The sequence below is a fragment of the Gavia stellata genome, chromosome 2 (genome assembly GCF_030936135.1).
Source record: "Gavia stellata isolate bGavSte3 chromosome 2, bGavSte3.hap2, whole genome shotgun sequence".
Classification (NCBI taxonomy): Eukaryota; Metazoa; Chordata; class Aves; order Gaviiformes; family Gaviidae; genus Gavia; species Gavia stellata.
In genome coordinates, this window is record NC_082595.1 from 78,783,454 (window position 1) to 78,810,143 (window position 26,690).

Consider the following 26,690-nt stretch of genomic DNA (forward strand, 5'->3'; position numbering starts at 1 on the left):
GATCTTGATTCTTACCAAGCCTACAGACAACTTTACTGAAATTAAGTTAGGTTGAACAAATGCATATGAAATTCAATGGATAGTACAGCAGGGCCTGAAGTTCAAATGTTCAAGACTTCTCCACCAGTCTCATGCTAGGAGCATGAACCCAAGAAATGTAGTGTTATATCTCATGCCTTCAATGAGTAATAACAAGAATTTCAGGGACATAATGTCTTAAAGTTCAATCGTCAAACAGAAAAACGTAAATGAAGTTCAGGGGTTTTGTGTATTTTTTTCCTTTTTCAAAACAGTTTCCGGATGAAGAGAAACTTTTTTTAATCTCCATTTTCTATCATCAGTTTGTACTTCTATTGTCTTTCAAATTATTTTTAATAAGTAAAAAAGAAAAAGTAATAAGCTTTAGTAATAAATCAAAGGTCTCTTCCCGTAAGCTCCATCCATCTAGGAATTACCATTTTTGGTAAGAGACACAATTTCCACAGAATTCAGCTGAAGCTCATGGTTGATTTCACATGCATTCCTCTACCTTCCAGTACAGGCCACAGGCACAGCTTCCACGGGCCGTGTCCAAGGGGATTCTTCTCAACAACAATTGCACATTTTGACTGTTGGTATTGCCTAGTGTGTTATAGCTTAATATTCCCCACTAATCATTAGATGGAGAACGCAACTGCCGTGGTTATAAAAATCCTCTTGGACTTGGGGAAATGTCTTTACCAAATATTCAACCCCAGTTTTCGATCTCTGCAGGGTAATGCATTCCAAAAGTTCAAGTCTCAGGCAGAGAAGGGGAAACGGGCTTCAGCAAATGGCGGCGTGCTGCACACTGCGATTGTCTGACCAGATGAGATTCCAAGAACTGGTATTATTGCCATTGTCTTAATGTCATTGCAGGCAACAAGCAACGAGGGGAATAACAAGCGCTTAAAAAAAATAATCAGGAAACCTCCTTTGGAGAAGTAAGGAACTTTAAAGCACTAAGGAGGGCAAGTAAATGAATCATGCACCTGATGTTAGTTGGCATTCTCAAACATCATGTGAATAGGCAGGATGCTGAATACCTATGTTTCCGAGGGGTGTACATCCTGAAGAGCTTCTGTTTATTACTACAAAGCTTACTAGGAGTGAGGGGAGATAGAGGACCGTGTTACTAAGCATTCCACTGCTAGGTAAGGGGTTAGGCTTTCCACCTCAAGTTAGATTCGGCATCACTGGCAATTTCTTTTTCATATGGTGCATGCAGAGAGTTTACATTAAATCTATTTTTAGAAACAGATATGATATAGGAGGTGGAGAGAATTCCAGAGTACAATTTACTTGTTTCCCTCAGGACAGGGATGAGTTTTTCCTCCAAGCCCCTATACTAGCAAAACTCCTCCTTATTGCACCAGAGAGAATTGTCTGAATAGGGAATTCATATTCAGGCCCACTAGTTACAACAGTAAATGGGTGACATTCACTCTTTGGAGACACCCAATGCATGTCCTACACACAGCTTAAGACTGCTTATACTCTCAGGATGTTGTAAGATTCATCAGTCTTGATCTAGTTTCCTGCACAGGAAGAATTTCAGCCACATTGTATAATAGAACAGAAATAAATATAATTTGCATTCAGTGTGTGCATTTGTAGATATGGAAAATTTAACATACAGGCTTTTTAAATGACTTGCAGAACTCTAGAACTGATTTCTAGAAATATCTCATTTACAGCGTGGATACACCAGAGAGTTTGTCTACCATTACTTTTGATACATGATTAATTAGAATACTTGTGTATAATATTTTGAGAAATACAACACACATATTTTTCTTGAAATCAGTATGAAGCTACAGCCTCATAAGCACAGGTCTCTCAACTCAAATGCACAGCAACGTTTAGTTACCTAATGAAAGACTGTAGGACTATACATGACAAAATGCAAGAATTCATTTCTGTAAATATAAAAGTAATTTTGGTAGGAAAGAAAATAATTAACTTTTACCTAAAGTAATAAAAGTTTTTCTCCACTGTTATTAGAATGGAGTACAGAGCAAAGAGCATATTCAGAAAGCAATCCAATGCACTACTTGTGCAAACACATCTTCATTTAAAGAGTGAAACAAGAAGCAGCTTACTTAGTTCACATAGCATCCCATGCAAGTCACTCAGCATTGCAGTAAGAAAGAAGTTAAACAGTCGAGGACAATTATCTTGAAGTACATTGCAGCAGTTTGCATTTACCTTTTTACCACAAAAGACCACATACATCCCATGTATTTTAAGTGATACAAACATACAGCAATATATCAGCATAAGAACAATAAACAGCCACAAACAAAACACACCTTTTTTAAAAGGCACTGAGTGGTCTATAGGGTTTTTACAGTAGACCAGGATCTCAGGAGTTGACTAGTTCATTTTTATACCTACACTAATTTGCAGCAGTGCACGTACTAGTTAAGAGTTTCAGAAGGGACAAACATCTTCCATTCACACAGAATCACAGAATCACAGAATCACTAAGGTTGGAAAAGACCTGTAAGATCATCAAGTCCAACCATCAACCAACAAACACCACCATGCCCAGTGAAAATAAAGTGAAAAAATCTGCCTAAATCATTGACTACTTTTAAAACCACAACAGTTATCACTAACATGGAGTGTGTAATATAATTTTGCCAGCTGTTTTTTTTTTTGCATCTAGCTTCTACTCATTGTAAGTAAATTTGTCTCTTTAAGTGCTCGCAGGTACAACTGGGAACAACCTCTTCCCTCTGTACAAATCACTGTTTTGGAGGTACGTACTCATTTACTGCCAACTTCAGTCTCACCTTTAAAAAAGCTGAAGTCAATTTTAAATGTTGCTGTTGAAGGAGTAGGAAATATGCCTGGTGAGTGCAAAAAGTTTTTATCAGGCTACAATAATTTAATGACATCAATATGTTGCTAGCAAGCCTATGGAGGTAACATATATGGAAAGTCACAGAACTGACAGAGCAGGTGAAGTGCTCGTGAGGGACATCTCTGAGCAAATCCAGTCTCCTCAAGTTACCGTGACACTAACTGCAGTTACGTGCACATTGGGGAAAAGGATGGACTTAGGCACCGGCGGAGCAGTCTGGAAAGTGGAATGGGACACAGGTAATCGATGTGAAGATACTACACTCCTGATTGTGTGTGAGGTGCTGCAGTGCCCAGGATCCTCACAGGTGATTGAATAACCCAGAAGAGTTTGTGAACCACAGTACAACTCGAGGGCAGATGTATTTCAGGGTTTGATGTGTCACTGACACTTTTTTCTTGGCTTTTCATCGTTTTCTGCTCAGAGGTAAACTCCTCTATTCTCTGATTGTGCTGATACCGCAGTGCCGGCTGCCGAATGCCTGCCGACTCCCATCCCTAACGAGTTTCGGAGGTAGCGTAATTTCTCTTGTAGCCACCAAGTCCTTTCCTGTCCCTAAGGAATCGAGCTATAAGTACAGCAAAAAGCAGCATTTCCTCTTACTGCCTTAGGACGTGCACCTCCAGGGCTTTATTTAGCCAGCGAGGATAGCCCTGCCAAGGCCTCCCTCTGTGTGCTGTAGGCGGTCGGTTCCCAGCTGGCATCCCGGCTGGGTGGAAACCCCACCTGCCCTCCTGGTCAGTGGCGGTGGGGCTTATTTAAGGAGAGGTGCCAGGCTGCCAGCTCTGCCCGAACAGGGCCACGCAAGAGTGCAAACTGTGCAGCCGGGAGGAGGTGAGCCACTGTGGTGGAGCTTTACCCCCACCTGCCATGTCCCAAAACGCTCCTGAGGAGGGGACGGCAGGAAAAGGTTAGGAAATGTGGAGGCATGGCGCTGAGGGAGCCTTGAGGATGCTCCTGCAGGGCAGCACAGACCCTTGCCGAGGTGACATCCGACCAGCCCCGTCGGGGGGGTCCTCCCCCTGTGACAGAGGGCTGGTGGGCTTGTTCACAAAGCCAAATTCAACTATGTGCCTGTAACTTTCACCGTGATTCCTGGAAACCGCGAGCACTGATTTTATGGCAGAAGCTGGGGGCCGCATCCTTGCCCAGGAGCTGGGTCTGGGGAGGATGCTCTACTCACTACTCTGACACTGTTCAAACTGAGCTCCTCCTCAAAGTTAAAACATGTGGCTAGAAAAGTAAAAAATTGCCTAGTTTTTCCATACAAAAACTGTGACAAAGAAGCAAATTTCAGCAGCGTTAGTCTATCGACATGAGTTTAAAAAATGCAATTTGTGATTATTATCAGTTAACCGTTATGGTTCATTGAACCTACTGTACAGAACCTGAGACATCTAACAGCCATTAAGAAGCAGCGATTTCACAGATAAAAGAAAGAAAAGAAACTACAAACCTGCTAGAAGCTTCCCCTTGTTCTTTTCTTCAGGTCAGGGAGTGGGAGGGAAAAACATACTTGTTATGCAGATATTAATCACATTACTTAGTTACAGATGGTGTTAGATATACGATAAACGTAAATGGATATGTTAATTAGCGTATTACACACACGTTACATTGCAACCACCAAAACATTCAAGCAAGACTCTTAACTACAATGCTTCTGAAAAAGAAACTTTTCAGTTGTTTTAACACATGCATAACATGCTTCGTACATACCACTGCAGACTGAGTTGGCAAAGCACTTAGGCAAAATGCATTGCTGACACATATATAACAGAAAGCTGTAGGCTCTTATTAGATAAAGTTATCTCTGGTAAATAAAATGTTTCATTTTAGGATAGCACAGCAATACGCTTATTTAAAATAACGAGTAGATGCACTTTTGAGGAACAGTTATATTTTAGAATATTTTAGGTGAGATAAAGCTTCATTATTTATGTAATTTTATATCCATCTATTTATACCAATGTTGCCTTCAACCTGTTTGCATATGTCAAAAATCAATATTCCATGTAACTTTTAATCTAAAAGTTCCTTTTAGTTTGGAGCATTTTGGAATTACAGTTATGGTAATGGATTACTTATGGCTCTGTTCTTGTCAACTCTTTGAAATTCAAAGATCAGCTTTGGGTACCCAGCCAAACCTCTTTTTGGCTGAGCTCTTTGGCACACAATTACCTTTTTACTGTCATGTGGATGTTCATCACCCAGCTTTGAGAGAAACCACTAATTCTCTTGCACTGTCTGCAATAACAACAGTTAGGATGCTTATCAGAGCTTTCCCATAAGGCTCTTAGCACTCTCCTTTTTGATCTTTATCGAGCATCTTTTATTTCCTGATTTGTGCCCCATATTGAATCAGTCAACTTACTACCTTCTGGTAAATCTTTTACTGAATTATTGAAGAGTCTTGGGCTGCCAGTGCTCTGTGAATTCTCACCCAAACTAGGACATCAGATATTTCCTGTCTGCCAAACTGTGACATTAGGTCTTTTTAGTCATTTTCCACTGACGATATAATTTGCCCTAAGGAAATACTGAATATACTAGAAGTTACGATGAAAAGGAGCGGATTCCTCAGTGCATTCACCTGCAGAATACCACAAGGCTCTCTTCCCTCACAAAGGTGGATCTGTAGCTATAGCCTTATACAGGGGCACAGGCATAAAAATACCATTAAATCAATTCCTCCTTAGAGGTATTTTGGAACGTGGTGAAATATTAGCCTTCGTATATGAGTGGGGTTTTGGGAAAATGTTTCTAATGCCTGTGCTCAGAGAAATGGCAATGATTTGTATTTGTCCCACTGTCCTAGGCTCCTAGTTAATATTGATATGATTTGTTAGTTGAAATTTTTAATGAGAGGACTTAAGAAGACAAAACAAGACGAAACAGACAAATAGTAATTCTCTATAAGCTTGAACAGACACCGAGAACAGCACCAGCTGCCATATTTGTACCTACTTTGTAGGGCTGCAGGTATGCAAGGCCTTCAAATGAGGCTTCCAGGTAGCAATGGAAACCGATTTCTCATCAGCCGCATAACTACGCCATACACACTACGTGCAGGATATATGGTAAAAAAGAAAAAAACAAGGCAAAAGGGAGCAGGGGATGAAACAAAAAATTGAAAAGCAGATTAGTAACCAATACAAGTCATGGCTTTCTTTTATCATTCATAGCACTGATACATGCCTGAGGGGAGGAAGAATACTTTCATAATATCGCCAGGTGGCTGTCAGGTTTGTTCGGCTGGCGTCGGTAGAATAAAACCGCCAAGAAGCCTGGTATGGGGAAACAATAGAAAAGCACAAAGGAACCAAGAACATGAAGTGACAATGCCACCGCACTGATTACGGAGAGAGGGGATTTTGCTCAGATTGGGATGTGGTCTATGAGGTTGATTAAGGAAATACCAGTAAAAACCTACCAAAACTTTGGGAATCATAGTACACTTTACATGGTAAAGTAAGAGTCACTGGCTTTGTGGAAGCACCAGGAGATATTCAGCACATAAAGGTGCTCAAAAAAGCATCACAGTGATTTATTTGTGACAAGTCCATAGGGGACACCCACCAAACTTGCAGTCTGAGGTAAAGAAAGTGTCATAATACATTTTGTAAATGATAACGAAAACCAGACAAAAAGCATTTAGAAGAAAAGCAAAGTATTCTCTGTGGTTTGAAACACTGTTAAATGTTTAAAAGCATGAAATAAATAATTTCAAAGGTGAGTGACCAAAGCATAGCATTGAAAATGTATTCACTGTTTAGATTTATAACTGCATGTAGATAGTAAGACAGATCCTCGGTTCTACAAACTGGAACAGCTTCCCTGATGTCAGCATAACTATATTAATTTGTACAAGCTGAGTATCTGTGCTTCCTGTATATTGTCAACCATTAAATGTCATCCAGGTATTCTTGTACAGAGTCTAATAGCCTGTGTTTTCCTACTGCATATCTCCCAGAAATACATCTAGTCTTCATCTACAGATGGAGAACCTGTCACTTACTTTGTAAATTGTTCCACTGGTTGATCATTCTCATTGTCAAAAATCTCTGCATTATTTTTAATTTGAAACTCTCTGGTTTTGGCTTATAGCCAGAGATACTTCTTATGTTTCTGTCTGCTGCATTAAATAGTCCTGTAGGTTCCAGTACTTCCTCTCTGGACTTTTATGTTCAAATAATATTCACACTGAATATTTCTTATAAGCTAAAGAAATTGAGAAAAGTATGTCCACATGAAACATTTCAGTTTTCTATAGCAATACCTTAGCTATCTTTAAGTCAGGTTAAGGCTCTAGCAGATGGTATATCTATGGCAACAGAGGAGTTAGCACGGACTAATTCTACAGAGTAACTGATCAGAAAATAGACATTATCCTGATAAACTAGACCACACTGAATTCCATGGTAGTTCATTATCAATATCCACAACAGATAATTTAAAAAAGCCCAGGCACTGTTACAGTATACAGTGATAGGAGGTTCAGACACATCCTGCATTTATGAATATGAAATTTTCTCCATTCCTGGACTAATTTTTTCCAATGTTTTCTTTGCTTTCTCCAATTTACCAGTCTGTTTTATGAACTGTAGATGCTGAGTTGATGTGTAGCATGTTAGTACCAGCATCACAATATACAGTGATAATAGCAGCTTTCTCCTACTTATCACCTTTCTGGTTCTGTACCTAAGGACTATAATAAATCAGCCGGAGTAACATACTGGGAACTTGTATGAAGCTCTTGGCCCTTCCTCCTCACTCTTTCTCCTCTGTGTTTCTCATCCTTGATCAAATCCTTTCCAGAGTCACTAATATTAGGATAGAGTCCTCTTGTAATAGTCTGAATTCATTGTTTCTAGATCAAGTTTTGTATCGGGCATATTAAGCCATTTGGATAAAGTCACCCAGATCATTCTTGGGTTCATTCCCATGTGCCTGGCCTCACCTTTACCATTCTGCCAGGCCTTGTGCCATTGGAAGTATCTCCATCAGCAACTTTATATTAATTTCCAGATCACTGAAAATGCTGAACATGAAAATGAATGTGTAAATGCTGAACAACCTTCATCACTGGCATCCCACCACAAATGTTTTCCTTTCAGAATGGTTTCGCCCATGGAGAGTCACTTCTGAAATCAGTCAGCTAGCTACTCTTAATTTAATTAGTATGCTGTCTTACTAATATTTTGGTTCGACTGTCATACAATAATACAAAGAGCTACATCCAAAACCTAAATCTATTGTGTGTTTCCTCTGGCAATCACACTTGGAAGTAGATTCGAATATATGTGCTAGAAAGTATCCCAGACACTCATTCTACAGTACAATAGTTACAAAAGGAGTGGATTTATATTTATTAATTATTCTAGTAAATATTACATTTCAAATATTTAGTATTTAATAATCATTGAACAGTAATAATGGAAAACGTTTATTAAATTTAAGAATGCTTCAAAGACAGCCTGGCATCTATACTGAATTTATCATGGAACTCTAGTATATTCATGCTCAGCTTCTTTATTTGGATTTATTATTTCAGAGTTTAAAAAACAGCATAAGTGGCAGACATAAAACACTTGGGATCCCAAGAAAATAAACTGGGACACTAGAACTTTTTTTTTCAGTGCATCAAGTAGAGTAAATCTTGGTGCAAAATCATTCTTTAGAGGATTTTCTCATTTTTAACTAGGACTGTAGGTTATGAATAAACTTGTGCAAAACAGCTGTTTAAAAAATATCATGCCACTTTTTTAAAAAAAAATCTTTCTAAATCGTTGATCTGCACCGTCATGTCCATACTGGAGCAGAAACCACCTCACACAATTTCAGACATTTTGGAATTGCTAGCGTCTACGTTTTCAGCTTTTGAATTGACTCTTGGTGAAAGCAATTCTCTGGGCAGGATGTTTTTCATTTTCACCAAGTATATCACTTATTGGAGCCCTCTAAACCCTGTAGTAGATGAAAAGTAGCTTAATATAGGCAAGAGTGCTGTGCTGTCAGTTGGGTTATCTAGGGATCAATTCTATTTTTCTAAGAAGTAATTCGCTAACTGCAGGCATGCAATTGACATCCTTGACTTGGTTTCTTCAGTGTGGATAGAAGAACTTCAAAACTACGCATAGAAATGCTATATACACAATATGGCAACACATGGCAATCACTGAACAAACTTGTTTGATGAAACTAACCAATCTGTTAAACATTATTTCCACAAAACTTTCCAAATTGAAATAATAAAACTTGCTCCAATATGTGCTTTAAATCACCTACTGTTATCTTTTCACAGATTTCATACTTACCTGAATTAGACTGGCAGCTGGATTCCTTCTTTTCTCGAAGTGTTTCTGACGATGCTGTTCCTGCACTTTTAATGCGAATCCTGAGCCAAGGATGCCCTGCAATACAATACACCATTTATCATTATGGAGGTAGTTTTTTCAACAAATACACACAATCAACTACAAAGGTTTTGTGAAGATGTTGTGCCATATGATTGCTTCAGATAACATATTTATGACAGTGTATGACAGTATAAGGTTTAACAACAGGGCCCATTCGCGGTGAGGCAGGAGATTCCTTACTTAAGAGATAACATCTGTGGTGCTACTGATGACCACTCATCCCAACCATTGCTTGGGTTTGTGCTACACTATGTTCCTGCAACTCTTAAGGGCCATGGATATATATCTGTATATAAAACATCAGTCAGGAACATTCACAGGAATTTAAGCCAGAAATGATGAAATGACCAGCTGCCAGATATGCCAGATATATATGGACTTCAAAGTCCATATCTGCAATGCTTGTCATAACTTTTGATTTTAGAAAAGTTAGAAAATGCCTTGCTTAACAGATTAAGACCATTTCTCCTCACTCTTTCCCATCTAAATAGTCCCACTGTTCATTCTATAGGCTATGAAAAAAGCTGACGATGAAACGTCTCCCCTTTTGGCTTTTTTACCTTTGAATAAGTAAGACAAATTTTACTCCTGCTGAACAGACCCAAAGACTGAGAATGTTTCCCTCCTTGGCTTGCAAGGAGTGTAATATTTCTGCTGGATGTGTCTGCATTATCAGGAAGAATATTTCCACTTGATTCTTAGTCAGGATAAAATAATATTAGAAATGAACAAGATTCACAGATATATCTTGTTTTAGAGACAGATTCAACACAAAGGTGTTTGTGAGGAAAATGAGTATCTGCACATAGGTACGACATGAGGAACAAAAGTTCTGGCATCTCTAATATGTAAGGTTTTTCACCTTTTACATATTCATTGTAGTCCTCCTAACACTAACTTTCTTGTTAGTGGTGACTAGGTAACAAAGAGAATTAATTACAGTGGCTGCCATTAAATGTCAAAAAGATTCACAAACAGGTAATGTATTATAATTATAATTATAATTACAATGCATTATAATATGCCAGAGATACTGAAATACTCTCTGTACTTAGAATAAGAAAGAAAGGCAGTACACTGGATGATTCAATGCTGTTGGCAAATGCTGACTTTTAATCTTGGTTTGTCTATATGGTTCAAAGCAAATGTATTATTATAACATCCATATTTTATAGTGATCTATAGATAATGAATCTGAGTATTAAAATACTGATTTTTTGTATATGTGCACAGGATGCAATACAACAATATACAAATGTCACTTATGATTTCGTGCTTACTCAATATCAATTTAAAAAAGAAAGGACATTCACTTACAAAAATGAAAAGTTATTTCTGAAGCTACACTATACTTCAGTCATTAGAGGATTCCCATTTCCATTAAAATCTCTTGAACATTGATAAAAGCAACATAAATAAACTGTCATGTTTATTTACAATAATTCACAGCAAATGATAGTTGCATTTTTACATTCAACATTAACTTTTCATTGATTTAATGCCTTCTATTGCTCTCTGTTGGTAGCCTGAACATGGTCATATAAGACAACCTATTAGAAATATCTCACTTTTTTTTCAATAGAATCTAATTCAGAAAAACATTTCAGCTGATTTTTTTCAAAACTCTGAAAGAAAAGCAGTAATATATGAGCCACAATTCATAACAAAAGAAAGGCATTTCAAGCTTACACAATAGTATGCTGCACAATTTAGGATTATTTCCCAGTTTTGTCCTTCCCAAAGAAACTCCCCAAAACTCAAGCAATGACAGCAACACCAAATCTTTCATTTGGATTTTGGATAGCAGTTCACCAGTGTTGTTAGGGAGCAAAAAGCCTTAACAGTTGTTCTTCATGTAGAGAGCTTCCTTCAGCTTTTTGTATCATAACAGCAGTAGGAGCTATGGTAGTTTCTATTACCTTTTTACAAGTTTTATAAGCATACTCACAGCAGGTAGTGCAAAGAAAGAAATGCCAAGTAGAGCAAATCCTGCAGAAAGCAACCTTCCAAGCCAAGTAAGAGGAGTTTTGTCTCCATAGCCAATGGTTGTCAATGTGATCTAAAAAGAAATGAATGAACATCGTGGTTTACCAGAAGTCACGGAGAGATTACTTGCAGATTATTTACATGGCATGAAGCAGTATTTCCACTAAATAATCCAAGACACATGAAATATATATAGTTGTTTCTAAAAGAGAAACATACATAAATTAATATGGATACATTTTTCTATGAAAACTTAATACCATTTATGACCAAATGCAACTGACATAAATAATAAATGTGAGAAAAATACCTAAATAAGCAATAAATAAGTTTAAAAAATGATAAAACAGAACATCTGGGATCTCAAAGTTGAGGCAAATGAGGGGAAATTATGTGAGCTGGGCAGAAAAAAGTGTTCTTTTCCAGGGATGTAAAGGTGTTTCACCTATCTTCAGCAGGGAAATATAACGGTATCTGTTTGCGTAACTAGACAAATATAAATCACACAGAGATCATAGAGGAAAAATATGGCTGGACTAAAAGGAAGTTGAAGTTCATAGATGAGAGAAAGTCTAAGGAACAGCAAGAAGCAGTTGCATTTTCTACAGTAATGAAGTAGTATTTCATCAGTACAATTTGAAGTGGATCATCTTCTGAAACACAAAAAACACTAATCAAAAGCTGGAAGGAACTTCTTAAAGTTCCTGGTCCTTTCCCCTTCCTTATGACAGGCCCAGGTATACCTACCTCACTCCTGACATGAAGGTCTGAAAACTATACACAGCAGCAGATGCAGAGGTACCTCAGGCTGCTGGACAATGTTAGCTCAGACCCATGTGGGGAGAGGTCAATGAGAAAGAGGAGGGCATCTGTAATCCCTTCATGTGGCGAGTGTAATCAGAGGCTCAGCATACAGATGTTTCAGAAGCTGTGCTGCGGAGGCCAGCACTCCTGCAGATGATGGCAGAGTTTGCTACACGTGGGAGGGCTCTCCACATGCAACTCGTTGACCGCAGGCCACGTAGAAATGCAGCACGTATGCAAATGCCGCTGGGATCATGATGAGTGGTTGTGGTTTACTGAGCATATCTCCAAGGCTTCATGTCTGTGTGTGGCTGAGGGTCTTCCCCAACCCAGGGAAATGTCCTCCATACTACTTCTGGCCTAGGAAGCATGCCAGTCCCACACTTAGAGACTGGACTGGCAGGAGAAAGTCACGTCTCTGCGCTTCCCTCTTGGGGGAGTTTGGACCCACCCCACTGCCCGCACCGGGCAGAGGGAGTAGGTGTGGGCAAAGCGGAGTATTTCCGAAGGCCGGGTGGGAGGCTGCAGCGTGCGTGCTCAGGCAATGGCACACGATGTTAAAGGACAAAGATAGACAACAGTAGGCTGAATGCCAAGGACTCCGGGGCCTGTTATTAGCTGAGAACATGTGCATGGAGAATTATTTTACATCGTGTACCAAATGTGGGCAAGTTCAGGCTTAGCAAATATTCTGGCAGGAATGAATTCTTCAGGAAAATGCCTTCTAGAGACATTATTTTGCTTCCAGCTTCCTCAAAGTTCATCCCTAGGCAAGACGGCCAAAGCAATTCTATTTAATGCGGGGGTCACCACAGGACAAAAGAAGGAAAGTCTTTTGGAAGTAATTAGATTTCAACTATTTAAGGCTCTGTAGATAGTAAACAGTGCTTTTAATTGCTCCCATTGTTGGGAACAAGCTGCGAGTGTAATTTACCCTGAGAAAGCCATAGTGACTAAAAGAGAGTGAGCTGAATTAAGGCTGCAGCTGAAATTTCAAGTGGTTATCAAGTCTCAAGTTTTGTAATGTGAGCCCAGTCGCAGGCACACCACCTTGCATGCTTATCAGGTCTCACTCTCCTTCCTTGCTCCTCCTCACTTCCCTGCCCCGTCCCCTCTTCCCAGCTTTTGCTGGACTCTTTGGAGAACCAATACAACCCAGAAAGGTGGAAAGAATTATCCACATTTCTGCGTGGTTTGTTTCTGCTCTTTCGGTGAGTTGTGTTAGCTCATGGAGGTGCCTAACAAGCTCCAGAGCCTGCATGAGGCCACGTGTGGCTGAGATTGAGCGATAAGGAGGAAGAGAGATGGGAATGCAGCTCCCTCTTTTCTGGCAGAGGTGAGCCGATGCAACCACTCTCTTGGCCTGGCAGAGGGGCTTGGTTTGGTTTTCCTTTGTTTGCTGAAGGAGGTATTCCCAGCTCTTCTCATCAGAGGGCAAGTGCAGAACAGTTTGAGGCTGTTAAGACCCCGAGAGCAATGAAGCACTTGAACAAATGAATCCCCGAATAAAAGTTCCTCAAAATTTGTTTCCAGGCCAGTCATCGTGAAGCAGTTTGAAGTTCTGGAATGAAACCAGTTTCTTGGCTTGTGTCCAGCTCCCTATCTCTGCCAGACACTGGAAAGTATAGAGATATCTCCTGCCTGGGCTGACAAGAAGGAAACAGAAATAAGTGTCATCTGCATATTAATGATACGGCCACCAAACTGTCTTCCGAAGAAGTCAAAGATAAACTTGAACCTTTGGGATCTGACATCTGGGAGCAATCTAAAACTAGGAGCAGTCACACAGGCTGTGTCTCTGGAATTTCTCCAAAGAAAATAATAGGACCATATTAAAGCCTTTCCCCCCATTCTTTTAGGTCCTGAAGACTTGATTTTATCAGTATATGATTAAGAGTATCAGTAGCTTCTTGTTCACTTTGAGCTGTTTTATCTCAGGACGGTCTTTACATGGGTGTATGGGTGTCAGCACCATGCCATATCATCTTACTCAACACTGAACAAATGGATTTGATCTTTGTTTTATATTCCTCTCATCACACAACTAAGAAAATACTTTCCCAGACAACTTCAGGGTCAAGTTCAGGAATAAACCTCAGTATCTTTGTTAGTGCTGCAAGGGAATGACTAAACCACTGTCCAGACCCGGACTGGCATAATCCTGAGGTTGGATTAACTGAACAGGGTGTGGAAAACTACTGGATGTGAGACCACGACAACATGAGAAATTTCCAGACGTCACTGATAATAGTGTAAGAAGCAGACAGAAGTTACAGCTAGCACCATGAGGGAAGGCTGGATCCCACGGGTGGTTAAGGGAGAAGTGACCAAAGTTCAAAGGTGACTGGAGGAAATTATTTGGGACCTTTCGGGGATTACAATCTTGCAAGGACATAGCACCTAGGTGACTGCATCAGCAGTACCATACAAGGCCAAGAGTGACTAGGTAACAGAACCACAAAATCTGTAGCAAACCTGTGAAGGTAATTAGGGACAGGTTGTTTATTTGAGAGGAGACTTGGTCAGAGGAAGCAAAGTGGTGGAAAAGTGCATCAAGATACAGTAAAAGAAATAACAAGGTGTGCAAATCATGTCTTCCTGGGGATACCTGCTGAGCAGCCCTGTGTCTGATCACCACAGCCTAAACCAGGACAATAAACCAAACCTTTTACAGATTATTTGTGTAGGATGCATTTCACCCAACTTGAAAAATAAAATGCTTAGGTTGTTTAGTGTGACCTGGTCACCGCAACATGCACAATGGCAATAGATTCCTCCAGCAGGTAACTCATCCTATCCTAAAATGTAGGACTTGGGCTTGCCTGAAAGCAAATGTCTAGTGCCTCCTGAGATGCCCTAGGGCATCTGAACAGGGACCACCCGCAGGAGAGGCAGCAGACTCTCCATCGGATCTTCCATGGCAATGTATGCCTATGTTCGAGCAACTGAATCACACTCCTACATGGCTAAACAGGCTAGCTGAGTCCTATCTTTTGTACCTGATGCAAAACACTCCATTTTGGTTGCTTCTATAAATGAGGTGTCTGGACAGACCAGCCAAGGCAGGCAGTGTCACCTGGCTAGACTCAAAACTCACAACGAAGATAGAACTTCTATTGTATCTCATTGCTGGAGCTAATAAATATGCTAATAGTAAGTGAGGTAATATAATAATGAATGTGATTATATAACCTAGGTGCCTTCAATTAGATGAGATAGGACCCAGGAGGCTCCCCTCTACCCTAATATTTCTTTCTGATGTCATTTTATGTTCTGTTTAGCAGTACTTACCTTTTGAATCTTTACCTGACATCACTTAGCTGAAAAAAATGCAGTTTGCTCATGCTATCATTACATTAAATGGGAAAAACGTCATCAATATTAACTCATTTGAGCTAGTAATTGTGACAATATTATTCATCGTAAGACATTTTGTTCCCCTACAGGTCGCTGTGGAGTGCCAGAACCATTCTGTATCCAACTGTAACTACTGGATACTACCAGAAGATAATGACTTATTAAGAGGAACTCTGTCAAATGTGTAAGAGAGACAGGAATCTTAATTGCATTACATTTGCAGGTAAAAACTAATTAATGCATAAACTAAATGCTGCTGTAAGCACACACGGTTCTAGCTAACACTAGCAGTTCTCGGAAAACCGTGCATGATTTGGTTTTGAAATACTTAGGTTTTTGAATTGATCTTTTGTTCCCATATATTTTAGTTATTTTATTCAGTTAAGGGAATTTACCTTCTCTACCAAAGCAAATTCTGAACCTGAACTCTTCATATAACACACACTGTTGTGTGCTGCTGTGTTAGGCAGCACTGTGGGGAACCCCAACCACAAGAATATTCGCAATAGTAACATTAGCATGATGTTTAAACTGCAGGTTGCACAGCACAATGTGCAATTGCAAATACAGTGGAGGATTCATATGCAAATTAGGATGCCATATCATGCCTTTCGTTTCAGTGTAAAACTATGGGCTTCAAAAATGGAGTCAGTGAAATGACCATATGGCCCTCAAATAATGAGGGTTATTAATGAATGGGTTACTTGCTTCATGCTGGGTCTGGTCCTGTAAGGGGGGAACAATATAAATGCCTCTAAAAGCTTGAAATTTAAGGTGACTATTTGTGCCTGACTTCAACGCAGTCTTTTCTTGCTTGTACCTCTACCATCACAGAATTCAGTCTGGGATTTGGTAGATACTCTGTGGTTTAAGTTAGAACAACTTTTGCAAATAAACAAATCAATGAAACTAAGCATTGATTTCCCCTAGAATGCCACACAACCTGACCTTTTCAAAATCTGCATGTGGGTTACGCTGGCAGTAAAAACAACCATGACTAAGAAGCACGTTATGCATTTCCCACATACTGTTTTACATATTATACAAAAAATACTATTATTAAAATGGCAAAGATAACAGGTAAGAGGGAACACTGATTTTCAGTAACTTTGTGCACTTAAGCACATTAAAAATTCAAATGTATTCATGTCACACACTGGGGAAAGAAGAAAAGATAAATATACAATATAGATTGTTTTCATGTTTTTTATTATAATTTGTTGTTTTTCCTGCTGATGTCAAGAAAAGACTCCTATTTTCTCAGTTGCACTACTTATCTGACCTATGAGTCATACATTTTCACTTCATAGTGTACAAAATATTTTAAGCACCACTTCATACAATGATTATTTCTTAGCAGGGTTTTTCCTTAAAAAATAGCAGTCAGCAGGTAGTGGAGAAGCAAATTCTAAAATAAAGATCTTGTTCCTGCTGCTCAGGGAGAAGGATCTGGATCTGACATGAGTCTCAGCCGGACATCAGAGTTGAGGTCTGAGTTTTCTGGGACTTTCCTGGTCCTTATGCATGTGTGTCCCCTCAGTATTGCCTGCTGGCAGGTGGGCACAATCTTCTGCTTAGTCCAAACTCCCTGCCTATGCATTTCTAAGTCAAACATGGCTTTGCAGAGAGATAGAGGGTTTTGCCTGGAGAATCGAGCACATTCCCAGACCCACACACTGTCACATCCCACCTATATGGCCTCAGGTGGGTGTCTCACAGGACCACGACCCCACTGCCACCCCCAAAGGGGCAATGGTGTTTGCAGATTGCTGGAGCCAGGGTACCCATCAGTGAGGACACCAGCATACCAAGCCAGATGCCTCACAACTGTGTCAGTACAGGCAAGTCAGAAAGCTTTAAGCCAAATCTGGACCTCAGCTTCTAAAGAGAAGAGAAACTCCTCCTGCATGGGCCAAATTCTACTCTGTTACAGATAGATAAACCAGAAAATAAATTGCAGTGGTGTGACTGAAGGGTAAAACCTTTTCTCATGGCTTTAGCCAACATGAATTTTACACGTGTTTGGATTACAGGATAAAATAATGTATTTTATTAGAGATCTGCGTTGATGTTCTAAAGCAACAAGTTTCAGGAAAAATATTTCTGTGTATTTGTAAATGCACAAGTAAGAGCTACTAGGTCTGGCTTTTCCAGGCTCCCAATTTTGTGCACTGATAACACAGAAATGTAGTCTCTAGGGAAGACACATAACAAATGATTAACCCTTAGATGAAAAAATTTCAAATACACAAACTAGTCCTACTAATAAGATATGACCTTGACCTTTGCTCAAAATGTAAACAAAACTTACTAAAAATATTTTTCAAGGTTTCAAAGCATTTTGGAAAAGGCCTTTGCACAGTCCATCTACGCATGCTCTGAATCTGCAGATACTACTGAGTCCAGATGAAGTGTTGTCAGCAGAAGGTCTGAGGTGAGAAAGCTTCATTTCTGCATCCCTCTGATGAGGAAAGGTGGCAGAAGCTCGTTCAGGTCTCACACTTATTCCACGAAAATTAATGAGTGCTCTAGGTTATATCAGCATTAATGATCTCACAGGCATCATTTCACTACCCAGACACTGTCAGAGCTCATGGTGATTGTTCTACTGCATGAGAAGGAAAAGAAAAGCAGTTTTATACCGCCTGGCAATAGCTCTGCCATAGGCTTTGTTGGGGAAGATTTCCTAAGCCGCATAAGGAACTCCCACACAGTGCAGGAGTCTAGCTCACTATAGGGCATTTTTAAGCAAAAACCCATACACATTATGCCATTAAAAAAATAATCAACATTTCAGACATAGTTTTTCATTGTTCGTTTAAGCCTAGTTTATTTAAACATGTAAGCATTCATTTAATCCTCTTTCTTTCAGAAAAGTAGTCAGGCGTGTACTTCGATCCCACAGATTTCAACAAAGTAAAACCAATTGATTTGATAGTTAAGCATGAGCTCAACTAAATCAAGGCTTTTACACCTGTACAAATAATTGGAGAACACTGCTGAACCTGAATGGGAACATTTATTCTTGCTTTTTGTGCTCAAGGTACAGAGGAAGGAGAAACAACATCATTCTAAGGGCGCTGATGATACTCTTCCCTTCACCACAAAGCTGATGTAAGAATTTTTTCCCTTTTTCTTTCCTGACACGTGTTTCTCTTCCTGCACTGCAGCTTACAGCCTTCTGATTTGGATCAAAGCAGCTCTTTGTGGGACCATATTACAAACCGTATTACTGAAAGGATCTGGGTAAAAAAATAAAATGCTTTCTTCTCTTGAAGGTTCAGTGGTCTGGTTTGCAGCAGAAACACATAAACAGCTGTTCTGCAGGATGGGGTGAAATGAACTATGGATGTGCAAATGAATAGCTGGAGGAGGGAGCTTCTCAAACCAGTTTTCTGCCAGTGAAAACAATTCACCGAACAGCACACTAAGTTAAAATCCACAGTAGGTGAAAATCAAAGCACTCTAGCATACTGGTTAAACAGTGCATATTATTTTTCTATACTTACTGTGCCCCACCAGAGAGCATCTGCATATGTGGAGAATTGGTTATTTGCATCTTTTTCCACCAGATAAACCAGGAAAGATGAAAAGATGAGTACTAAAAATCCTATGTACCAGGCTGTGATTAATTCCTAGATAAAAGAAATCAGAGATCAATATCCATTTGAAAGACTGAACAGAATGGCATTTCAGGGAGGACATAAGGAAAAGATCTATATACTTTTTTGTCATTTGAGCAGTTATAAGTCAAACGCTTCCCTATGGATGCAAATTTTCTCTAAAACTGGACTGAATCTGCTCCTGTAGTTTGGCGCTCCAGCAACTTCACCAATGTATATTGAATTACAACAGCATATCAAGTACAACATTTTCAATGTATTCTAAAAACTGTTAGCATTTAATATGGCCTGATGTATTTGTGCTAATGCCCATTACAATTGATGTGACTTCAGAAAATTTTAGGTATTCTGCTCAAAACCAATAAATTTTTTTTTTTTTTTGGCCTCTTGTTGAATCACATCAAGTGAAGATACCAACCAGACAAAATATGCATCTAGGATTACGTACCTTGCTATGTGCATAAACTACTGAACCTAATAATTTCCAAGTGCCTCCTCTTCGGTCCATGCGCACCATACGAAGGATCTGTAGGAAACGAAGACTTCTCAGTGCTGATGTTGCAAAAATGTTACCCTGAGTTTTTGCAGAAACAACTGCTATTGAAGCGATGAGAACAATGATGTCTGAAAGAAATATATTACAGAAAACATTAATGTCCAAGTACCAATAAGTAACACATACATGTATATGAGCTGAATGGGGGGACAAAAGAGAGACCCCTCCTATGGTGGGTGGGAATCCAAAGCACTGAGATTCCTGTTTGAGTTAGGGATATCAGGTCAGGGCTGGCATCAAAGACTTCCTCGGGAGCCTCCAGGGTGAAAACTGAGGGTAGTAATTTTGAAAACATATGGATAAAAGGAGCAGTATTGAAGGAGCCTCATGTAGGAGCTTTGAAGCCTAATGTAGCAAACTGTACAAATCAGTGGATGGACTAGAATTTTTTCCCTTTGTATCTTTTCCCATAGCAACTTCCCTATGAAAAGGCAAAAAAGAAAACAAAGGTAAGAAAAAAATAGAGCAGCTCCAGTGGTGAGAGTCCAGTGGAACCGGACTTACAAGCACACATACAAATTTCCTATGAGTACAAACACTGTGTGGCTGAGGCATGTAGTTTCTGGACACAACTTCCCTGATGTTCCATTTCCTGGAAAGGAAGAAATACAGTGCTGGGTACTCAGAAGCATTCTTTTAGCTGGCAGCCTGAAAAGTTTGTTGAAGCCCAGCAAGTGTTAGGATTTATTTCTTCAGGTCACAGATTCAAACTGTGAGAGTGAGTTTGTTCTGCATGAACTAATCAGCCAACTGCCCTTTCAGCCAGAACAGCATTTAAAGGGAGATGAGGAGAAGCAGCACAGTGGTGGTACATGGATGCTTTGAGAAGGCATAACGTTCTTTTATGACGATTGGGGCAGACACACTGGTGTGTTGGGATTGGAAAGGAACAGAACAAGTGCTGTCCCAGGAAATTAATGTCCCCATTAATTTCCTGACCTTCTGTTAAAAACTTAAAGAGCCTTTGTAAGAAACACCTGGTTTAAATCTTAGGATTTTGTGGTGTTTGTATGTTTATATGCAAGGATAATCCAAACCCATGTTTGCCAGTGAAGAACATCCTGAAAGCAATTTCTTGTTGACACGAGTTTTGCTTCTTTTGTGTTGGGTATGAACACTCATCTTGTTCCAAGCATAGCTTCTGCAAGTCACGAATGACCCAGTAAGTGAAAAGGCCCCCCCACAGGCGAGCAGCGAGGGAGACTGGCTGTACCTACAAGCAGGAGACTCTTTCCTTAGCCTGCTCCAGTACAGTAGGAAATAGCCTTGGTTCATTCTGCTCAGCCACCAAAGTAACTTGAGGTCCAAATACCCTTGTCTGCAGACATCTTGGGTTTCTCTGAACTCACCTATGGATGGCTTTGCCCTCTTATTACAATACTAAGGGTACAGACAGTCTGTGGTTTAAGGAGTGTCCTGTAAAATTGTGGAAATCCTTGTCACAAGTTACTAAAAGTTTACATGGGTTCAAAGCCAGCAGGATGATCTCATGGGAGAAGATTTAATCCCGGGCTAATTAATACCAAGAGCCTACTTCTAGCTCAGGACGTCTCCAAGTAGCAGGCTGTTGGAGGCTGAGAGGCTCTTATGGAGAAATATTGTTGTATGTTTGCCTTGCTTGTGTAATCTTCCCTGACTGTTCACTGTTGACTTGTGTCACTGTTGGACATAGTGTGTTCGGCTAGGCTGACCTTCTGCCTGCCTTATGCTACTACATTTTAAAATGCCTTTGGCTACTACATAGGTGGATCATAGGTGGCTACTATATAATTGGCTACCAAAAAAGCTGGATTTGCTTCTAGGTATAAATCGAACAAGTTCGGAGATCAGGAAGAGCCAGAAATGGATAAAGTTTCCTAGAGCATCTCTGCACAGTACAAGTCTCAAGAGCACAGCAACCAGATGCAGCAGCTCTGGGTGAGAATTCAGAAATAGGATAACTGACCAGGAAGAGTTAAAGTCATCACAGATTCTAATGGAGATCAGAAAAATAGATGGGGTGGTATTCAGCTCCATGTGAAGACATTTAAATTTAGGTGTCTACATGTGAAGCAGGTGTCTGAACTCTTCATGCAGCACAAGGAAATCACGTCAACTGAGAGAGGTGCAGCTAATCCGCAGGAAGGCTCCTGCTGGCTGCTCAGCTGACTTGCACTCTGGGCTTGATACAAAAAAAGGCTCAATTAGCTGCCCGAATTTATTCGTCCAGTGCCATTTGAGATGCCCTAAGGTATCTGAGACATCCCCTGGGTCCGGCAGCTATGGTCTCAGACCTGGGAAGGCTGTGCCCTTCAGGAGAAGTCGCTGGAGAGCAGGGAATATCATGTAACAGGGGACACCTCTATGTACTCCGCTGAACTAAGCCCTAGATCTCAACTGACTATACTGGAAATGTAGACACGTAGCACACATGTACCCACCTACAAGCAGACTTCTATATTTAGGTGTGTTTATCTGGATCTGAGGCTCACACAGAGTGTGCTGGAAAGCCTTGAGCAATACGGACTGTGTTGAAGAAAGAGTGTCCCTGGTTACTAACATGAAGACAAGGTTAGCTTGGCTTGTCCCATGCTGCTCCAAGCAGAGCATCAATGTAACACCCATTTATAATTAGCGGTGACTGGCTAGCAGCAAATCAGGTATCATCAGAAAAGCAGCGTGCACTCCTGCAAATCATTCTTAGAACTTAAAAAAGAGTAAGGTCACCCAACTATTATGAATTATGCATTTGTTCTGGAAATTATTAAAGTGCTTACTGGGGGTTTTGGTTACCCTCAACCACTCTCAATAGGACAGTTTTTTACAAAAGCCAATGATTTGCCCCTGCCCTTATTTCTGTCCATTCCAGGAGCTCTGACAGCTTTCCTTACAACATAGAGTTTCCTGGAGGTCCCCCACTGCAAAAAATTCAAATTTTGCCAGCACCGCACAGCATCTGCCCTGCACTGCTGGGAACCCTCTGCCCCACTGAGGGTCTCTGGTCCCCTCTGACTGTGAGAGACGAAGAAGCCAACAGTAGCATAGCTCTCTTTTCCCTTTTGTAAAATATTGATCGGAGGGAGTTATCTACTTGTGTATACCCTTCTAGATGGAGGGTAGGGATGGGGAGAGGCAAAGGGAGGAGAGGCTGAGGAAACGGGGGAGCAGAAAATGCACTGGCATGTCTTTAAGAAACAGTTGGAGGAGGGAAGAGAGCCTTCCCAGTCTGCTGGTGTTTTTTCACACCTTGCTCTCTCATCTTCCTCACCTCTTCACAATACACCTCCCCCAAAACCACCCCCACCAACTCCTCAGGCTGGCAATAGGGAAGGAAAGAGTGTGTCCGTTGCCTAGGGCAGCCCTCCCTGGCTGTGTTTCCCTCGGAGGCAGGGAAGGCAGGCCGGCACATTTCAGCGTAGTTTAACTTGCCAGGAACAGGTGTAAGATAAACCCCTCTTGGAATGAAATCAGAGTCCAAAGAAAAGTTTGCATCAGTTGAAAGTCACTTCTGAGTATGTTAAACTTGCTTGGTTTTCTTATCTAAGCAAACCTATACTGGAAAAACTAAAAGTTAAGTACTTTATGATTCTCTCCCTGTTACATTTTCATCCAACATACCTCAGGTGCCATTTGCCCTGTTATATAAGTAAGAGAGCAAAATCTTCTCCTGAACATCCATTCATATTCCACTTGAATTTAGCTAAAATCTCCATGGTATTTCTGTAGTTTAAGAAGGCTTTAACAAACTTCTATCAGTATTTTCCTCTTATACCAATATTTTCCTCTTGTATCAATATTTTTCATTCTTGCCTTTTAGTGGCAAAACTGGGAAATCAGGAAGAAAAAACAAATCCAGAAAGTGGATTATGGGTGAAACCCAACTTTATTGACGTAAATAGCAACATTTTGATTAATTTAACTGGGACTAAGTTTTCGCTCCACATCTTGCTGTAAAGCAACAGGAAAGTTCAGGATGTGAGAGTGAGCAATGGGCAGTATAACTCCAAACTTCTGTGTAATGCCTTATTAGAAGACAAAAATTTCTGAGGCACATTTACTTTTTTGATTTTTTCAAAGCTAATATCTTGTGTATGATCTTTCAAAATTTTAAGCAGCTCCTCAGCTATGAGACTAATTTTATTCACTCTTTAAAAATATCTCTCATATTCCTATCCTTGCGGATAGTGTCCTTCCTGGTTAACTCCAGTGTGAGATTTCAGATCTTCTCAGCAGCTTTTGCAATGTTTGCTTTTGAACACTTAATTTCAAATTAAATTTCAAACAATGAATTCCTCCATTTCAGGTCTTTCACCTAGTACTGCTCAAGAAACCCCTGAGATTACATGAAAGTTTTGTTCATAGTAACTTAGCAAAGGCTTTTTTAGTTGACAGCCACTGTGTTAACAACTGCCCCCTCCCCCTGAAAAATAAAAAAAATTAACCCAGAACTCATGTGTGTTATTGATAGATTACTCTTGTATATCGTCCAATCTCACGAAAATAGTGACATTTAAGTAAAGAGAAGTAACTGAAGCCCAGTAATGCAACAGCCTGAAACTCAGGAATAGTTTCAGCCTAGCTCATGAGAGAGGTACCAGCCTGAGTTCCCCACTTCACAGAGGAAGGGCAATGTTGGGTTGCCTTACCCTGCTCAAGCTCGGTCAGAAACTCTGGGTGACTTGGAAGAACGGTTATCATTTCTAAACTGTAAGCACTTCCAACGGCAATTCTGTGACTGAGAGATTCATAATGATAAAAAAAGGCACACAAATCATGATAATGGACTGTTTTATTTGTGATGACTTTTTCAGTGTAACGTTCCTACCATGAACTTTTTGAACGTTGTGAGATTTTACAGTATTCAAGGGTATCACGCTAATGGGCCCAGTTAAAGATCTTAACTGGAGTAGGTAAAAGGGTGAACACAGAAGCTTTACTTGGATATAGCGAAACATCCCAAAGCCTTGATGTGCCATCAGGACAATCTCTAACATTACAGAAAGAATGTCAGGATGATATTAGGAAATGCAATTCATGATGATCTCTTTCCAGCTCAAAGCTCATGTACATGCTCAAACTAATACATAAAGCTGTATTATCTTTCTCTCTTTCATATTCTTCAAAGTCTTATGTATAAGAAGTTGTTAGAGTTTTTCCTGTTGCCTGCATTTAGTGCTGATATGTTGGAATGTCCTTTCCTTCTAAATAGAAATGACACTTTGAGCCAATTCAGGTTAAATGAATCTTGTGATACTTTTTCTCTGATTTTATCAGAATAGAAAATGAACAATATAGTGTTTGCTATAAATTCACAGAAAATGCTCCCAGTTTACACAACCTTGTTAAGAATATGCAGGAATCACAGAATCATTAAGGCTGGAAAAGACCTGTAAGATCATCAAGTCCAACCATCAACCCAACACCACCATGCCCACTAAACCAGGTCCCACAATGCCACGTCCACACGTTCCTTGAACACCTCCAGCGATGGTGACTCTACCACTTCCCTGGACAGCTTATTCCAGTGTTTCACCACTCTCTCAGTAAAGAAATTTTTCCTAATATCCAATCTAAACCTCCCCTGGAGCATCTTGAGGCTGTTTCCTCTTGTCCTGTCACTCGTCACTTGGGAGAAGAGACCAACACCCACCTCTCTGCAACCGCCTTTCAGGTAATTGTAGAGAGCGATAAGGTCTCCCCTCAGCCTCCTCTTCTCCAGACTGAACAACCCCAGTTCCCTCAGCCGCTCCTCATAAGACTTGTGCTCCAGACCCCTCACCAGCTTCGTCGCCCTTCTCTGGACACGCTCCAGCACCTCCATGTCCTTCTTGTAGTGAGGGGCCCAAAACTGAACACAGGATTCGAGGTGCGGCCTCACCAGTGCCGAGTACAGGGGCACGATCACCTCCCTGCTCCTGCTGGCCACACTATTTCTGATACAGGCCAGGATGCTGTTGGCCTTCTTGGCCACCTGGGCACACTGCTGGCTCATATTCAGCCGGCTGTCAATCGACACCCCCAGGTCCTTTTCTGTGGGGGAGCTTTCCAGCCACTCATCCCCAAGCCTGTAGTGTTGCCTGGGGTTGTTGTGACCCAAGTGCAGGACCCGGCACTTGGCCTTGTTGAACCTCATACAATTGGCCTGGGCCCATCGATCCAGCCTGTCCAGATCCCTCTGCAGAGCCTTCCTACCCTCCAGCAGATCAATGCTCCTGCCCAACTTTGTGTCGTCTGCAAACTTACTGAGGGAGCACTCAATCCCCTCATCCAGATCATCGATAAAGATATTAAAAATACTGGCCCCAAAACTGAGGCCTGGGGGACACCACTTGCGACCGGCCACCAACTGGCTTGCAGGAAACTGCAATGGTTGTCATTTACTGTGTCTGCTCTGGCTACGGAACAGCACAGAGGGGCAATGAGCTAGGACTAGAGTGGGACACACCTGCTCCCAAAACTGCAGGAATAAGCAGAAAATCTCAAGAATGTGGTTTATCTAGCTTGCGGCTATATTAACTCACAAAGCAATTTAACTGGCAACAGTATGACCAAATCTAGGCTACCCTTAGGCTGTCCTTCTAAGGTCTAATTTTGGGCTAGAGTAATTATCTATGACCTAGAGAAAAGACACAGCTTGGAGTGGTAATTTCTTGTGAATAGTTCTCAGGACAGTTCACTGTCCTAAATTTCAGTTATTCCTGAAAAACACAGCACTCTGATTCTGTGGCAGTATAGAGCCACTGGGCTCCATAATTGACTAAGAGCACCAAGCGTGCTTTGACATTGGCTCCATCTGGTTACAACGGCACAGGGTATACATGCGTCTTGCAGCACAGTGAGCAATTATTCTCCCTTGCTAAGGCGTTTAAATAAATTTTAATCTAGATTTACAACAACAACTACATAGAAATAACGAACAACTTTCTATTCTGAATCACAAGGAAGTGTGAGTGGTGGAAGGGAGGGAATGACCAGCATTTTGGTTTTTCTAATATCTCTTCATATATTGGTCCTTCCAGTAGCTTCATCATGTTTATTGCTATTCTCAGAACTCCCTTCAGTTTATCTACAATAATCTC

At 40.5% G+C, this 26,690-nt stretch overlaps 1 protein-coding gene across 5 annotated transcripts in view; it reads right to left on the bottom strand.

Moving 5' to 3' along the window:
• The window catches only part of KCNQ5 (potassium voltage-gated channel subfamily Q member 5), a 302,911-nt gene that overhangs the window by 30,215 nt on the left and 246,006 nt on the right, over positions 1-26,690 (bottom strand). For 2 of the 5 annotated variants that reach the window (XM_059833319.1, XM_059833312.1), the window contains exons 4-9: positions 19,525-19,700; positions 18,963-19,088; positions 11,255-11,365; positions 9,205-9,300; positions 5,855-5,949; positions 4,344-4,370 (exon numbers count right to left, since the gene is read on the bottom strand). In XM_059833319.1, the coding sequence (XP_059689302.1) occupies positions 4,344-4,370; positions 5,855-5,949; positions 9,205-9,300; positions 11,255-11,365; positions 18,963-19,088; positions 19,525-19,700 (631 nt within the window). Of the gene's footprint in view, positions 1-1,064; positions 1,122-4,343; positions 4,371-5,854; positions 5,950-9,204; positions 9,301-11,254; positions 11,366-18,962; positions 19,089-19,524; positions 19,701-26,690 lie in introns of all 5 variants that reach the window. The other 3 variants (XM_059833290.1, XM_059833299.1, XM_059833303.1) reach the window with 3 other exon arrangements.